At 44.4% G+C, this 18,449-nt stretch overlaps 1 protein-coding gene across 3 annotated transcripts in view; it reads left to right on the top strand.

Moving 5' to 3' along the window:
* The first annotated feature begins 548 nt into the window (after positions 1-548).
* The window catches only part of LOC106565537 (receptor tyrosine-protein kinase erbB-3), a 35,963-nt gene continuing 18,062 nt past the window's right edge, over positions 549-18,449 (top strand). For 2 of the 3 annotated variants that reach the window (XM_014132781.3, XM_082959249.1), the window contains exons 1-3: positions 549-1,013; positions 11,248-11,495; positions 12,523-12,677. In XM_014132781.3, coding sequence (XP_013988256.3) covers positions 979-1,013; positions 11,248-11,495; positions 12,523-12,677 — 438 coding nt within the window. In that variant the 5' untranslated portion in view covers positions 549-978. The remainder of the gene's footprint in view (positions 1,014-11,247; positions 11,496-12,522; positions 12,678-18,449) is intronic. The other variant, XM_014132782.3, reaches the window with a different exon arrangement.

Genomic DNA, 18,449 nt, shown 5'->3' with positions numbered 1-18,449 from the left:
AAGAAAGACTGATTAACCAGTCCATGATACCGAGGCACAATACAGCCCTTCATGGGGAACAGCGGTGCAATGTAACTCTCAACAAGCAGCCATTTATCAATGGTGGGCTTACATTAGCCCGGATAAGGACTCCCTGCGAGAAGCCAGGATGCCCAAATGATGTTGAGTCTGTTGTGTGTGGTTCATCATATTTAACCGGTAGGGCTTCAAGATTGTCTACAAGTTATTTCTTCAAATAATTTAGGTATAGAATTATGTAGGGATTTCTAAATATATCTCAGAAATCAGAAATAGGATACAAAAATGATCTTGATTCATCATACAGTACTAGCATGACCAATAGGCCTAATATAAGCACATGAAAAAGGAGCTTTATTTACTACGAAGGATTGTTCAATAATAATCCATTGCTACTTTGTAGACTTGATTTATGTAGACTGTTGTAGAGTAGCCTACAGAAGGCGCATCTGCCTCTGATAGGTTCAACGACCAGTCTGTGGTCCAATCAGTGACTAGTGATGATTTTACACATCAGAGGTTGAACGATTGTAAACTCTGTGTCAAACCGATGTACACTTGCCTTTAACCTATTCATAGCGTGTACTTTTGTCAATACTCTTAGCGTTTTTCTGTCAATTGAAGGAATGTATTAACCAATTGGACTCTGCTGAGTAGCCTTCTGCCTCACATAAAAATGTCAAGAGGACTCTTCAGTCGACTTTAAATTGACTTACTTGAACTGTTCTTCTCTTTGGGATACTGTACATAGCAGGGGATACATTCGAAGACTTCACCTGTAGATTTGGACTTTTATTCAAAGGATTTCGTAGCCTTACAATTCCTGAGCAGTCGGATAATAGTAGAGTTTAGTCGATATTGTACATCTCTCCGAGCTCGTAATGTTTGATACATTATGTCGACTGTCCGAATGAGGATGACAGGTCTCCGGCAGGTGCTCGCGCTGTGCGTCACGCTAACATGGCTCCAGTTTACCTGCGCTCAAACCCAAGAAGGTAGGTTCCGTGTCTGTATTGTGCTCGCCATCAAATTGAGTAGACTGCAATGTCTTTCCAATTACTTCCTAATCCCCCGATTTTATGAGCCATTATGTTTTCTATTTGACTTTAACCACACAAATTGTACTTGGGCAAATAGTTTAATTTATGCCCAAAGAATGTTGCCTATTATTTTGTCAATAATCCCACTTTTAGGCCCAGGAAGTGGAACACCACTAAAAATATACATTGCTTACGAAATGTTGTTATAGGCAAAAAAAGAGTCAACAGTGTTTAGTGTCACCGGTGCCCATATGTCCTATATGTTTTTCTCGCTGTGTTAATTCACAATCAATCTACATGCTGTAGTGTTTTTATTTTATTTTAGCAGTGACCAATCCCACAGAGTTGTGTACATAAAAGAGTCAATGGTGCATCTCGTGTGCTCACCTAAATCAGTGCTGTCAATCTGACCATAGAGACAAAACCAGTTTCATATGTGCAGAACCTGTTTGCTGTGCGTCAGCCGACTTTCAGAACAGAGTGTGCCTATGTGTTTGTGTCAATTGTCTCTGTGCTTCTTTTGTATGTTATCGCTCTCCATGCAAGCTGCTAACAAAACACAGCTCCTCCCTAGAAATGGCTATTTTTTCTTTCTGTCTTTCTCACTTTGCACCTCTTTACATTTTTTAACCCCAGTGTCCATATGATATAGTCAAGAGTTAAAAAAAAATATCTACTCATTAACAAGCTTCCTGGAAACTTGTCAAATCTGTGAGGTGTATTCATGGTGAGTCAGGTATGATTGTATAGCCTCCATGTTAGACTGAAGTGTTGTGATTTGAATCTGAACTTTGGCTCTGTACTGATGTCATCTGGCCTTAGGTAAATAAGGTGGTGCAGTGCAGGAGGAAAACAAAGTCAACAACAGGTCAGGAGGCAGTTGATAGTCAGACTGAGCCTCTGGCATCAGTGAAGGATAATAGGCAGAAGTAAATATACTCATACATGTCACGCAACTAAGGAAATATAATTCATGTAGATTTTGATCTGCATCAAATCAGTACTTTATTTCCTCTGCTAGCACACTAGGTCTATACCTATTTCAATGTATTCTCTAGAGATCTATAATCCCTTATCAATACGTGGTAAACAATTTGACAAATGTTGTAAATATGTGGTAAACAGTGAATTCATTGAAGGTAAATGATGCATGGATCATATTTATTACAAGTTAATAAATGTTTTATTACACAATGGACCAGAGTTGCGTCTGCATGTGCCCCAATTATTATAAGCAGTTAAATGACTCACACTTTATTTATTGAGGGCCAGCTGGTCCTACATTGCAGCTATGGGGTGAAGACAGTTTTGCTCCTATCCTAAAATGTATCCAAATTTCATTGAATGAAATATAATTTCAATTTGATTGATTGGTTGGTTGGTTGGTTGGTTGGTTGGTTGGTTGGTTGATTATTTGTCCTATACGTGACCGTGGGCACTGGTCAGGCAGTGGTTTGTTTTCTTAGCCGTTGAAGATGTGGCACAGAGCTCTAGATTACAAGGCCCTATAAAAGCACTGCGTGCCATGAACTCATATCAGGGGTCGGAGATAACGACTAACAGCCATGCCATAGAAACGTACCAATCACAGCCCGTTCTCAGGCATCTCTTCAAGCTTGTTTTTCTTCACCCGGAACTGTGTGTGTATGTGTACAGTGTGTGCTTGTGCATGTGTCATCATTTCATTCTTGTTATGTGATATATGTTGTTTTCAAATGTTGATGATTGAGTGATTTCTGATAAAGATTCATTATGGCATACCGTAATGATGTTATGATTCATGCACACCTTTGTAAGATGTGGATTGTTTTTTGGTTAATAAAAACAAAACATTTACCAGATCATCAGGTTTAATACTACAGATATGGGAGTCATGTCTGTGAAATAGAGAGGTAGGAAAGCTGGGTTATTTTCATATATTGGTCTCCCAGACTAGTGTAGTGCATGGCCACTGTAGAGGAACAGCATTAATCAGTGAATGTTTGCTGAACAACGTTAATTGCACTCAATCACTTTTTATGATTTCATTGGTTTCAATATGTATTAATAGCTTAGATTGTATGTATTTCTTTGTAATTGCACAATACTTATCCAACCGTTGTACCCATTACAGTTAATATTTCAAAAGTTTATTTCCAAAGATTTTAGATTAGGGTTTTGTTGCAAAACGCTATACACTGAGTATACAAAACATTAAGAACACCTGCTCTTTCAATGGCATAGACTGACCAGGTGAATCCAGGTGAAAGTTAGGATCCCTTATTGATATCACTTGTTAAATCCACTTCAATCAGTGTAGATGAAGGGAGGAGACAGGTTAAAGAAGGATTTTTAATCCTTGAGACAATTGAGACATGGATTGTGTATGTATGCCATTCAGAGGGTGAATGGGCAAGACAAAAGATTTAAGTGCCTTTAAACAGGGTATGGTAGTAGGTGCCAGGCACACCAGTTTGTGTCAAGAACTGCGAAGTTGCTAGGTTTTTCACGCTCAACAGTTTCCCATGTGTATCAAGAATGGTCCATCATTCAAAGGACATCTAGCCAACTTGACACAACCGTGGGAACCATTGGAGTCAACAGGGGCCAGCATCCCTGTGGAACGCTTTCAACACTTTGTAGAGTCCATGCCCCAACAAATTGAGGATGTTGTGAGGGCAAAAAGGGCAACTCAGTATTAGGAAGGTGTTCCTAATGTTTGGTATACTCAGTGTATATCCATTATTAAGCTGGAATGGAATGTTCGTATCCTGTATATTTGACATAGAAATTCAACCAACATGAATCTAACCTCTAATGGTATAGCGTTTGGTTAGACTTAGGTCCTGTCCCTATGGCACCCTATTCCCCAGTGATAGATTTCAAATAAATACATGTCTGTTACTGAACAACCCCATGCCACGATTAGAGGTGGAAAAAACACACCAATCTCTTTGGTAAATTCTTTACACCAAAAAAGCTAATTTACCAACATTTCTGAAAATGGATATATAGCGTTTTGGAATGAAACTCTTTATTTACTCTTTTCATTTATCACAGAAAAAGTATTCCTAAGCTAAGCATTATTACAATATCAATGGACCTGATGGATTATACCCTGCGGGAAGTGAACAATAGCGATATAAAATGTGCTTTATGAAATAAATGTGACATAGTATGTGTTTATATGCTTTGATGTGTGTGTTGATCCTTCTGCTCTGTGTATGTGTGTTTGTGTGTGTGTGAGTCAGTGTGTGTGTGCTGAACATACATCTCAGTGAGCCGTGTATGTGAGAATAGACCTCTAAGGTATGCAGTAATCTGTTGGCGTCCTGAGCCAAGTTTCTGTTTACCTCATCCACCGTTTCTATCGCTTTATAGAAATAGTTTATCTCCTCCTACCTCCATTCTTTCTTTTCTTTCCCTCCCTTTTCTTTCCTGTGGAAACAGCTGAATGAAAATGACAACTAAACCTGATCCAGGACTGAGAAATGTTTTCTAGTGTGTTAGGTTACTGTCTATGGAAATGGACAATGACACCACTATCTAGCCTTGACTGCATATGCAACAGAGGAAAAAAGTCAGGAGAAAATGGAAAAGAGGTATAGAGTCTAGGAAAATATCTTAATTGAGAGAGAGAGAGAGAGAGAGAGAGAGAGAGAAGCTTCTATACCAGAACCCTGGGGCCCTGGGCATGCTCCTAAATGTCAACTGCATGAACTCTCCAAAAATCATTGAAAGGTCATGATGTTTTGACTACAGTCAACTGCAAGTTTCTGCAGCTGCTCTTCACCAACTTCATCCTGCAGTCATCACCTGCATTGTGGGAGGCTCTATTGTCAACCAATCATTAGTGTGTTTTTGTTTGACCCATACAAACGTTGCTAAAGACATGACTAAAACAGGAAGCAATTGGCCACAATTTCTGTGTACAGTAGATATACAGTGCATTTGGAAAGTACTCAGACCCCTTGACTTTTTTTCCCTCCACATGCGTAGAATACAGCGGGTGTAACGATACAGTGAAATGCTTACTTCCAGCTCTTCCTCAACAGTGCAGAATAAATGTGAAGTAGCAAAACTATCATTTTAAACTGAGTGGTTTGAGCCCTAAATGATGATTGGCTGACAGCCATGGTATAGGAGGCCGTATATCATGGGTATGACAAAACTTGTATTTTATATAATAGTTTTGCTACAGTATATTGTATATTTAAGCAATAAGGCCCGCGGGGGTGTGCTATATGGCCAATATACCAGGGCTAAGGGCTGTCGAAAGGTTGCTGAGTCGAATTCCCGAGCTGTTAAAAATCTGTCGTTCTGCCCCTGAGCAAGGTAGTTAACCCACTGTTCCCCGGGCACCGAATACGTGGATGTCGATTAAGGCAGCCCCCCGCACCTCTCTGATTCAGAGATTGGGTTAAATGCGGAAGACACATTTCAGTTGAAGGCATTCAGTTGTATAACTGACTAGGTATCCCCCTTTCCCCTTTCTTAGTCACGGCGCTATGCAGAGTCCCTGGATACAGACCATAGCAGTGGTATATTGGCCATATATCACAAACCCTCGGGCCTTATTGCTTAAATATACAATATACATTAGCAAAACTATCAATATACAAAGTAGATTAATAAAAGTAATACAAATAGTAAGAAAATAACAAGAGCGCAATAGTCGATAAAAAAAAAGACAAGGTAATACAATATATAATATAGAAGACAAAAAGTTACCATTCTATACAAACAATGTGGAGGTAGATAACGTGGCTGAACACCTTCTGTGTGTACAATTATTGTGCTTACATACACATGAATGTTTGTGTGGTGATTGTACACTTTCGTGATTTTGTTTGCCTGGGTGTACATGTGCAGGTGCACAGGACTATTTCTCAACAGGTAATTGAACTGGTTGAGTGTCAACAGCTTGAAGCCATCCACTGATAGCAGTGACCCAGCTCAGGCTTCTCCCAGTGCTTAATCTAGGTGGGGCAGTGATAAGATGGCTCGCAGAGGGCAATGTACACATAAGAACATAATTACAATCTAATGATAATTCCAATTCCAAGGCCCAAACGTGTCTACACTGCACAAAGTCCATGGCCCAATTTGAGCTGAACAGAACTCCTACAGTACACATGCTTAAATGACACTCTCTTGTGTTGTAACTTGTACACCTGGCATCTAGCTGGTGATTCGTTATAGAAAAAAATTCTGTTCCTTGTTTATTACACACATGCAACCTCACAATGGCAGGTTGCGCATATGCAAGTGCTAGGCAAGAGCAAAATGTGCAACCTTGCTGGTGTCCAGGACCAAGATAGAAGAGCACTGGTCTAATGTAGCATGCTGCTAGGTACACTTAGAAAAAAAGGTGCTATCTGGAACCTAAAACGGTTCTTTGATTGTCCCAATAGGAAAACCCTTTGAAGAACCATTTTCAATTCAAGGTATAACCCTATTGGGTTCCATGTCAAACCCTTTCCACAGAGGGTTCTAAACTCAGCAAAAAAAGAAACATCCTCTCACTGTCAACTGCGTTTATTTTCAGAAAAGTTAACGTGTAAATATTTGTATGAACATAACAAGATTCAAGAATTGAGACATAAACTGAACAAGTTCCACGGACATTTGACTAACAGAAATTGAATAATGTGTCCCTGAACAAAGGGGGGTCAAAATCAGAAGTAACAGTCAGTATCTGCTGTGGGACCATGACGGACCCTCCACCTCCAAATCGATCCCGCTCCAGATTACAGGCCTCGGTGTAGCGCTCATTCCTTCGACGATAAACCCGAATCCGACCATCACCCCTGGTGAGACAAAACCGCGACTCGTCAGTGAAGAGCACTTTTTGCCAGTCCTGTCTGGTCCAGCGACAGTGGGTTTGTGCCCATAGGCGACGTTGTTGCCGGTGATGTCTGGTGAGGACCTGCCTTACAACAGGCCTACAAGCCCTCAGTCCAGCCTCTCAGCCTATTGCGGACAGTCTGAGCACTGATGGAGAGATTGTGCATTCCTGGTGTAACTCGGGCAGTTGTAGTTGCCATCCTGTACCTGTCCAGCAGGTGTGATGTTCGGATGTACCGATCCTGTGCAGATGTTGTTACACGTGGTCTGCCACTGCGAGGAAGATCAGCTGTCCATCCTGTCTCCCTGTAGCTCTGTCTTGGGCGTCTCGCAGTACGGACATTGCAATTTATTGCCCTGGCCACATCTGCAGTCCTCATGCCTCCTTGCAGCATGCCTAAGGCACGTTCACGCAGATGAGCAGGGACCCTGGGCATCTTTCTTTTGGTGATTTTCAGTCAGTAGAAAGGCCTCTTTAGTGTTCTAAGTTTTCATAACTGTGACCTTAATTGCCTACCGTCTGTAAGCTGTTAGTGTCTTAACGACCGTTCCACAGGTGCATGTTCATTAATTGTTTATGGTTCATTGAACAGTGTTTAAACCCTTTACAATGAAGATCTGTGAAGTTATTTGGATTTTTACTAATTATCTTTGAAAGACAGGGTCCTGAAAAAGGAACATTTCTTTTTTTGCTGAGTTTACATGGATCCCAAAAGAGTTCTACCTGGAGCCAAAAAGGGTTCTCCTATGGGGTCAACCAAAGAACCCTTTTGGAACCCTTTTTTCTAAGAGTGTAGTGTTCAGGAATGTCCATAGACCCTCTACCCAGGTAGAGTCAGTGTGCTCTGTCTGACTGGGATTGATGTCCAAGTGTGTCCAAATTCCTCTAGACTAGCACCTGTAACCCTTTCTCTCTTGATCCTTCACAAACACAATAAAGTAGCTGCTATCACTGCTTTATGATGGCTGGACCTGCTCATTGAACTGTTATCACACGCTATACGCTACTCTCTCCAGAATCACCTTCTAGCTTTTACTGATTGTTATTCCCTGTGTGAATCTAATGAACCAGTACATGTTAACACGTTCGGTGCTCATGTCTATGTGACTCCTCAGAGTCTCCAGATTTAATGCTGAACATGTATTTCGATCATTGTGAGAGCACAAGAACACAGCACATAGACAACATGTGAGAGCACATGAGCTAGACAACATTGTCACACCCTGATCTATTTTACCTGTCTTGTGCTTGTCTCCTCCCCACACCAGGTGTCTCCCATTTGTTCCATTATCTCCTGTGTATTCATACCGGTGGTTTCTGTTTGTCTGTTGCCAGTTCGTCTTGTCTCGTCAAGCCTACCAGTGTGTTTTTCCATACTCCTGTTTCTCTAGTCCTCCCGGTTCCGACCTTTTCTGCCTGCTCTGACCCTGAGCCCTCCTGCCATACCATTCTGCCTCCCCTGACCTCGAGCCTGCCTGCCGTTCTGTACCCATCTGACTCTGACCTGGTTTACGAACTTCTGCCTGTCCTCGACCTGCCTCTTTCCTGCCCCTTGTCTATTAATAAATACCAGAGACTCAAACCACCTGCCTCCTGTCCCTCGTTATAGTACGAACTGGCCATGATGGACCCAGCAGACTCGGACCAGCTCCGCAACACTGTCTCCCTGCATGGAGCCACCATCGGAAGACATGAGGAGCTACTCTAGAATCTTATGGAAGGACTCCATACTTTGGCGGAACGCCATGACCAGGGCTTCAAATCATTACTGGAGCAATTCCGTGGACTATCTATCAGGCAGCATGCTACAACGGAGACCTCCGAGATGCTCAGTAATCCCCCTACAAGTGGTGATTTTTGTCTAGCCTACCCCGGCTTCCCAAGAACCCCGCATACCTCCTCTGGAGCGCTATGCTGGGGATCCTGGAACCTGCCAGGCGTTTCTTTCCCAGTGCTCCCTCATCTTTGAGCTGCAGCCCTCTTCGTTTCCTTCGGATCGTTCGAAGAAAGCGTATCTCATAACACTGATGTCTGGAACGGCGCACACCTGGGCTACAGCAGTTTGGGAGCAACAATCCACCATTTGCCTTCGTCTGCAGGATTTTGTGGCGGATGTGAGGAAGGTGTTCGATTCTCCTGTGTCCGGGAGAGGTGGCCTGAAAACTACTTCTACTACGTCAAGACTCCCATAGTGTGGCAGACTACGCGGTAGACTTTCGCACGTTGGCTGCCGAGAGTGCCTGGAACCCGGAGTCCCCATTTGACACCTTCCTTCATGGATTATCGGAGGAGATTAAAGACGAGCTCGCAGCTCGGGTGTTACCCTTGGACCTCGACTCCCTCATAGCCTTAACCATAAGGATTGTTGGGCGCCTATGGGAATGTAGGAGGGAGAGGAGGTCTGTTCTCGTCCACACTCGCTCTTCCATGGCTGCTTTCTCCTCCGAAGAATCCTGGAAGTCCCCGATGCCTGCATTCCCGAGTGGATCCGATGTCACCGAGCCCCCTCGGGAATCATCAGGGACAGGCGACTCGTTTACTCCAGAGCCTATGCAACTGGGCAGGGCTAGATTGTCGCCTAACGAATGATTACGCAGGCTGAGCTACAACAGTTGCCTGTATTGTGGTGCTACAGGGCGTTACATATCCACCTGTCCAGTAAAATACCAGGCTCATCAGTAGGTACGAGTACGCTGGTGGGCCATACTGGGAGTCTTCTAACTCCTATTACTCGTACTCCTTTCCATGTTATCCTGCTGTGGGGTGACCAGTCTAAATCTCTCCGGATGCTCATTGACTCTGGGGCTGATGAGAGCTTCATGGACGCTACTATAGTATCTGAGCATCTCCACACAACTCCTCTACGTTTCCATGGACGCCAGAGCACTGGACAGCACTTCATTCGGGGCTAGAGCACCCTGGCTTCTCCCCTCTCTGCACTCACTTCTTCTAAGGTGCCGTTCACATGGTCCCCAGCTGCCGACACTGGGTTTTTGGATCTCAAGCATCGTTTCACCACAGCCCCACACTCATCCATCCGGACTCATCCCGTCAGTTCATGGTGGAGGTTGACGCCTCGGATGTTGGAGTGGGGGTCATTCTGTCCCAATGTTCGGCACAGGACCAAAAGTTGCACCCCTGCGCTTTTCTTTCTCATCGCCTGAATTCTGCTGAGAGGAACTATGACATTGGTAATCGAGAGCTTCTTGCAGTCAAGATGGTGCTGGAGGAGTGGAAGCATTGGCTTAATGGGGCAGAACACCCATTCTTAGTTTGGACCGACAATAAGAATCATGAATATATCCGCATCGCCAAACGCCTCAACTCTAGACAGGCTCGTTGGGCTCTGTTATTCACTCGGTTTAACTTTACCATCACCTACCGCCCTGGGTCCAAGAATGTTAAGCCTGATGCTCTCTCCTGCCTGTACAGTTCTGCGGCTACACAATCAGACCCAGAGATCATCCTCCCCACCTCCTGTCTCACTGCTACACTTATCTCAGGAATCAAGAGCCTGGTCCACAAGGTGCACCAGGCAGGGGGCATGGCTAACCGGATGTTTGTCCCTGATTCGGCCCGGTCCTGAATGGGCCCATTCCTCGAAGTTCACCTGTCATCTCGGTTCCCGCCAGACCCTGGCTTTCATCCAATAACGTTTCATCCTACAACGGTCGCCGCCTGCACAGTGCCGAATCTATGGACTTCCTGTCAACATGGTCTCCGATCGTGGTCCTCAGTTTCCGTCACGATTCTGGAAGGCGTTCTGCACCCTCATTGGGTCGTCGGCCAGCCTGTCCTCCGGGTTTCATCCTCAGTCCAACGGCCAGTCGGAGCGTGCCAAACAGGACCTGGAGACGACACTTCAGTGACTCGTCTCGGCCAATCCCACCACCTGGAGCCAGCAACTCGTGTGGGTGGAACATCATACCCTGCTCGGCCACTGGGCTCTCGCCTTTCGAGTGTTCCCTGGGTTACTAGCCTCCGCTCTTCCCAGAGCAAGAGGAAGAGGTCAGTATGCCCTCAGCCCAGATGTTCGTCCGTCGCTGTCGGCATACCTGGAAGAGAACCCGGTCCGCTCTTCTTAAGACCACCTCCAGGTGTCGGCGACAGGCGGACCACCACCGGACCCCGGCTCCCCGTTTTTGTCTTGGGCAGAGGGTATAGCTCTCCACTCGGGATCTGCCCCTCAGAGTGGAATCCCGTAAACTTTCCCCCCCGCTTTATCGGCCCCTTTCCCATCTCTAAAATCCTTAGTCCCACTGCTTTTCGTCTTCTATTGCCCCACACCCTCCGTATACATCCCACATTTCATGTGTCTAAGATTAAACCTCTGTCTCACAGCCCTATGTCTCCTGTTTCCAGACCCCCTCCCCCCTCCCCCCCATCTCATCGATGGCCTTACGGCATACAAGGTGAGATGCCTCCTGAGTGTTCAACTTCGGGCAGTGGTTTCCAGTATCTGGGTGACTGGGAGGGTAATGGCCCGAAGAAGAGGTGCTGGGTCCCCGCTAAGGACATCCTGGACCTGGCCCTCATCACTGACTTTTACCGCCAGCATCCCGGTCAACCAGGCATGCGCCCGGGTAGAACGCCAGGTGGTGCCCCTAGAGGTGGGGATGCTGTCACACCCTGATCTGTTTCACCTGTCTTATGCTTGTGTCCATCCCCCACCAGGTGTCTCCCATTTGTTCCATTATCCCCTGTGTATTTATACCAGTGATTTCTGTTTGTCTGTTGCCAGTTCGTCTTGTCTCATCAAGCCTACCAGTGTGTTTTTCCATACTCCTGTTTTTCTAGTCCTCCCGGTTCCAACCTTTTCTGCCTGCCCTGACCCTGAGCCCGCCTGCTGTCCTGTACCCATCTGACTCTGACCTGGTTTGCGAACTATTGCTTGTCCTCGACCTGCCTTTTGCTTGCTCCTTGTCTATTAATAAATACCAGAGACTCGAACCATCTGCCTCCTGTGTCTGCATTTGGGTCTCGTCCTGTTTCATTATAAACATGGTCTATCTCTTTAGGGTAGTCACAAGCAGGCCTGTGTACAGTTCAACGTCCCATCAGATCCAACACAGTACAGCTTGTTCTTAGCTACCTTTCAATCTGTGAATAAATTACCTATTGGTATATAGGGAAACAGCAACTGGAAATAAAAAAACAAACACGTTATTATACAGAGTTAGCCTCTCTTCCTTCCTCTTTCCCTTTCTCTTTCTCTCTCTTTGGACATCTGGCTGAGATTTGAATAGCAAAACAGTCTCTCTGTCCCAATGACATGGAAAAGGACTGGACTCCTACAGTCCACAATAAACAAGGCCCAGTATGTCTGCCCCAGAGACAGTCAGTTACTGTATTGAATGTAGCACTGGCCTCAGCCTATTTCACATCACATGTATCCATTCAGGCCGTTAGCATGCAAAGCTAAAGGGCATGAGAAATGAGCATAAACAAATTAATTATTATTCCTAGCACTGACAGTTATTACAGTATGTATTAGTCAGAGTTTGAATGTATGTTGTGAGCTGATGTGTTACATCAAAACTACACAAAATGGATCAGTACTGACAACAACTTAGGCTAGAGTTTTGAAGTGAAATCCTTAAAACTGAAGAACTATCTTTTGCCTTTCTTTCCCCGCAGTGATATGCTCCGGCACCCAGAACGCACTGAGCGTGACAGGAAGTTCACAGACGCAGTACACACTGATGAAGGATATGTACAGCGGCTGTGAGATTGTCATGGGCAACCTGGAGATAACCATGATGGAACATTGGAGGGATTTCACATTTCTACAGGTGAGGGGATGAACAGGTGGATGAATGGCAACAGGTGTGTGTGTGTGTGTGTGTGTGTGTGTGGTGTGTGTGTGTGTGTGTGTGTGTGTGTGTGTGGGGCTTGCATCAGGAGTGTATGTATAATTTAGTCCAGTTCAACAGAAGTCTATATATAGTGCCAGCCTATTTTCCTGACAACCAGTGCTGTAAAGTACTTAAGTAAAAATACTTGAAAGTACTACTTAAGTAGGTTCTTGGGGTATCTGTACCTTACTTTACTATTTATATTTTTGACAACTTTTACTTTTACTTCACTACATTCCTAAAGAAAATTATATACTTTTAACATTTTCCCTGACACCCAAAAGTACTTGTTACATTTTGAATGCTTAGCAGGACAGGAAAATGGTCAAATTCACACACTCAAGAGAACATCCCTGTTCATCCCAACTGCCTCTGTCACGACTTCCGCCGAAGTCGAGTGCTCTCCTTGTTCGGGCGGCGTTCGGCGATCGACGTCACCGGCTTTCTAGCCATCGCCGCTCCATTTTTCATATATCCATTTGTCTTGTCTTGTTTCCATACACACCTGGTTTTCATTTCCCCAATGAAGCTACTTGTATTTAACCCTCTGTGTCCCATCATGCTTTGTGTGTAATTGTTTCATGTTATTGTGGTGTTTTATTACGCGCTTTATTTTTGTATGTTCAGTGTTTTGAGCGCATTTGATTTATGTAGTGCTCTCGTTTTGGAACTAAAATAAAAGTGCGCCTGTTTACGTCACTACTCTCCTGCACCTGACTTCGCCTCTAAACACCCGATGACAGCCTCTTGTCTGTCGGACTCACTAAACACAAATGCTTCACTTGTAAATTATGTCTGAGTGTGGAGTGTGCCCCTAGCTATCCATTAATAAATAAAAAACAAGAAAATTGTAATTGCTAAAATAAAGAGTTTAAAATTATTTATACTTGTACTTTTACTTTCGATACTTAATTATATTTTAGCAATTACATTTACTTTTGATAATTAAGTGTCTTTAAACCAAATACTTTTAGAATTTTACTCAAGTAGTATTTTATTGGGTGACTTTCACTTTTACTTGAGTCATTTTCTATTAAGGTATCTTTACTTTTACTCAAGTATGACAATTGGGTACTTTTTCCACCACTGCTGACAACACTAAACACACAATCAGACATGTCGGGCCACAGACTTCCCTTTGCTGCTCAGAGAACTACTCAGAGCTCTTATCAGTGTGTCTCCTGTGGATAATGTCACTGTCTCCTGTACAAAATGAGTCACCTTACATTTCCTTCTATAACTTTAGTCCAGGGCCGGCCCCAGGCATAAGCGATATAAGCAATTGCTTAGGGCCTCCGGCCGCTAAGCGGGATCTCAACTTACTGTTGAGAGGTAGAATAGTACAATACATACGGTGAAAGTTCGAAATTTCAAATCAAATCAAATCAAACTCTATTTGTCACATGCGCCAAATACAACAAGTGTAGACTTTACCGTGAAATGCTTACTTACAAGCCCTTAACCAACAGTGCAGTTCAAGAAGAGTTAAGAAAATATTTACCAAGTAGACGACAGTAAAAAGTAATAATAAAAGTAATACAAAAATAATAACAATAACGAGGCTATATACAGGGGGCACCGGTACCGAGTCAGTGCGCGGAGGTACAGGTTAGTTGAGGTAATTTGTATATGTAGGTGGGGATGAAGTGACTATGCATAGACAATAAATAGCGAGTAGAAGCAGTTTACAAAAGGGAGAGGGGGTCAATGTAAATTGTATGGTGGCGATTTTATTAATTGTTCAGCAGTCTTATGGTTTGGGGGTAGAAGCTGTTGAGGAGCCTTTTGGTCCTAGACTTGGCACTCCGGTACCACTTGCCGTGCAGAAGCAGAGAAAACAGTCTATAACTTGTATGACTGGAGTCTCTGACAATTTTATGGGCTTCCCTCTGACACCGCCTATTATATAGGTCCTGGATGGCAGGAAGCTTTGCCCCAGTGATGTACTGGGCCATTTGCACTACCCTCTGTAGCGCCTTAGGGTCAGATGCCGAGCAGTTGCCATACCAGGCGGTGATGCAACCGGTCAGGATGCTCTCGATGGTGCAACTGTAGAACGTTTTGAGGATCTGGGGGCCCATGCCAAATCTTTTCAGTCTCCTAAGGGGGAAAAGGTTTTATCGTGCCCTCTTCACGACTGTCTTGGTATGTTTGGACCGTGATAGTTTGTTGGTGATGTGGACACCAAGGAACTTGAAACTCTCGACCCGCTCCACTACAGCCACGTTGATGTTAATAGGGGCCTGTTCGGCCTGCCTTTTCCTGTAGTCCACGATCAGCTCCTTTGTCTTGCTCACACTGAGAGAGAGGTTGTTATCCTGGCACCACACTGCCAGTTCTCTGACCTCCTCCCTATAGGCCGTCTCATCGTTGTCAGTGATCCGGCCTACCACTGTTGTGTCGTCAGCAAACTTAATGATGTGTTGGAGTCGTGTTTGACCACACAGTCGTGGGTGAACAGGGAATACAGGAGGGGACTAAGTACACACCCCTGAGGGGCCCCAGTGTTAAGGATCAGTGTGGCAGACGTGTTGTTGCCTACTCTTACCACCTGGGAGCGGCCCATCAGGAAGTCCAGGATCCAGTTGCAGAGGGAGGTGTTTAGTCCCAGAGTCCTTAGCTTAGTGATGAGCTTCGTTGGCACTATGGTGTTGAACACTGAGCTATAGCCAATGAACAGCATTCTCACATAGGTGTTCCTTTTGTCCAGGTGGGAAAGGGCAGTGTGGAGTGCGAATGAGATTGCGTCATCTATGGATCTGTTGGGACGGTATGTGAATTGGAGTGAATCTAGGGTGTCTGGGAGGATGCTGTTGATGTGAGCCATGACCAGCCTTTCAAAGCACGGATTACCGCCACAGAGCGGTAATCATTTAGGCAGGTTACCTTCGCTTCCTTTGGCTCAGGAACTATGGTGGTCTGCTTGAAACATGTAGGTATTACATACTCGGTTAGGGAGAGGTTGAAAATGTCAGTGAAGACACTTGACAGTTGGTCCGCGCATGCTTTGACTACATGCCCTGGTAATCTGTCTGGCCCAGCGACTTTGTGAATGTTGACCTGTTTAAAGGTTTTGTTCACATCGGCTACCGAGAGCGTTATCACACAGTCATCCAGAACAGCTGGTGCTCTCGTGCATGCTTCAGTGTTGCTTGCCTTGAAGCAAGCATAAAAGGCATTTCAGTCGTCTGGTAGGCTCGTGTCACTGGGCAGCTCGCGTCTGGGTTTCCCTTTGTAGTCCGTAATAGTTTTCAAGCCCTGCCACATCCGACGAGGGTCAGAGCCGGTGTAGTAGGATTCAATCTTAATTCTGTATTGACGCTTTGCTTGTTTGATGGTTCGTCTGAGGGCATAATGGGATTTCTTATAAGCGTCCGGATTAGTCTCCCGCTCCTTGAAAGCGGCAGCTCTAGACTTTAGCTCGATGCGGATGTTGCCTGTAATCCATGGATTCTGGTTGGGATAGGTATGTACAGTGACTGTGGGGACGACGTTGTCGATTGATGAAGCCGATAACTGAGGTGGTGTACTCCTCAATGCCATTGGATGAATCCCGGAACATATTCCAGTCTGTGCTAGCAAAACAGACCTGTAGTGTAGCATCCGCGTCATCTGACCACTTCCGTATTGAGCGAATCACTGGTACTTCCTGCTTTAGTTTTTGCTTGTAAGCAGGAATCAGGAGGATAGAACTATGGCCAGATTTGCCAAATAGAGGGCGGGGGAGAGCTTTGTATGCATCTCTGTGTGTGGAGTAAAGGTGGTCTAGGATTTTTTTTTCTCTGGTTCCACATGTGACATGCTGATTAGAATTTGGTAAAACTGATTTAAGTTTGCCTGCATTAAAGTCCCCGGCCACTAGGAGTGCCGCTTCTGGGTGAGCATTTTCTTCTTTGCTTATGGCCTTATAGAGTTGGTTGAGAGCGGTCTTAGTGCCAGCTTTGTTCTGTGGTGGTAAATAGATTGCTACGAATAATATAGATGACAACTCTCTTGGTGGATAGTGTGGTCTACAGCTTTTCATAAGATACTCTACCTCAGGCGAGCAATACCTCAAGACTTCTTTAATATTAGACATCGCGCACCAGCTGTTATTGACAAATAGACACTTCCACCCCTCGTCTTACCAAAGGTAGCGTCTCTGTTCTGCCAGTGCATGGAATATCCCGCTTGCTCTATATTGTCCGTATCTTTGTTCAGCCATGTCTCGGTGAAACATAAGATGTTACAGTTTTTAATGTCCCGTTGGTAGGATAATCTTAATCGTAGGTCATCAATTTTATTTTCCAATGATTGCACGTTAGCAAGAAGAACGGATGGTAGTGGGAGTTTACTCGCTCGACTACGGATTCTCAGAAAGCAGCCCGATCTGCGGCCCCTTTTCCTGCGTCTTTTCTTCACGCAAAAGGCGGGATCTGGGCCTAATCCAGTGAAAGCCGGATATCCTTCTTGTCGGACTTGTTAAAGGAAAAAGTTTCTTCCAATCCGCGGTGAGTAATCGCTGATGTCCAGAAGTTATTTTCGGTCATATAAGACAGTAGCAGCAACATTATGTACACAATAAGTAAAAAAATAAGTTACACAAAACGCTTTTTTTTTTTTTTACAAAATAGCACAATTGGTTGGGAGAATGTAAAATGTCAGCCGTGTTCTTCGGCGCCATCTTCAAGTTTGGTTGTGCATCAGCAGTTTCTCAATTAACATTTTAGTCATTTAGCAGACACTCTTAACCAGAGTGACTTACAGGAGCAATTAAGGTTAAGTGCCTTGCTCAAGGGCACATCGGCAGATTTTTCACCTAGTCGGCTCAGGGATTCAAACCAGCGAACTGCCGACAATCTCTTGTTTTGTCAGTCACTCAATTAGCCATATCAGCCAACAATTCTTAGATTGGTAAATTTGTCTAGCTGGTTATGTAAACTTGTAGTAATCATGCCCATGGACACTGACCTCCAGGGGGGTCCCATTGATTTTGTTAGTCACTCTCATTCAGATATCATTAACATGGCATAAGTCATGGCAAAATGTGTAGAATTGCAGGAAATTTGCTATAAAAGTGCAAAAATGTGTCTCCGCCCTATGGCTATATGAGTAGAATTGCATGAAATGTGTTGCAAAGTTGCAAAAATGTTCACCCCATGGCAAAATGTCTATAACTGGAGAAAACTTGCTTTAAAACTGAAACATGTTCTCTACACCCCACTGCAAAATGTGTGGAATTGCAGGAAATTTACTTTAAAATTAAACATTTCTCTCCGATGTCAAGATGGGGGCATCTACATTTTTTGCCTACTTGGTGGCTGGGCCCCGAACCAAATTTTGCTTAGGCCCCCAAAAGGCTAGAGTCGGCCCTGCTTAGTCTCCTCCGCACTGTGGTGCGGCCATGGTAACTGATCACACAGCCATGGTAACTTATCACATAGCCATGGAAACCAGTAGAGTTACCCATAACTAGTTTAACTGTCATGGTACTGTGATTAGCTAATGTTATGGCTCTCATGGTAACTATTGATGAGTGAGAGAAGAAGAGGAGGTTGTGTTGTGATGTTATAGTCAAAGTCAATGTAGCATCTTAGTATTTACAGTAAATAGTCTTGAATTAAGGTACATTATCCACTACATCTTTGTTCTTCACTCCTCGTACTGGAGGGCTACTTGTGTGCAAGCTTCTGTCCCAGCCCAGTTCTAACACACCTGATTCAGCAAATC

The sequence above is a fragment of the Salmo salar genome, chromosome 12, assembly GCF_965601325.2.
Source record: "Salmo salar chromosome 12, fSalSal1, whole genome shotgun sequence".
NCBI lineage: Eukaryota > Metazoa > Chordata > Actinopteri > Salmoniformes > Salmonidae > Salmo > Salmo salar.
This window is presented reverse-complemented; position numbering and strand designations above follow the sequence as displayed.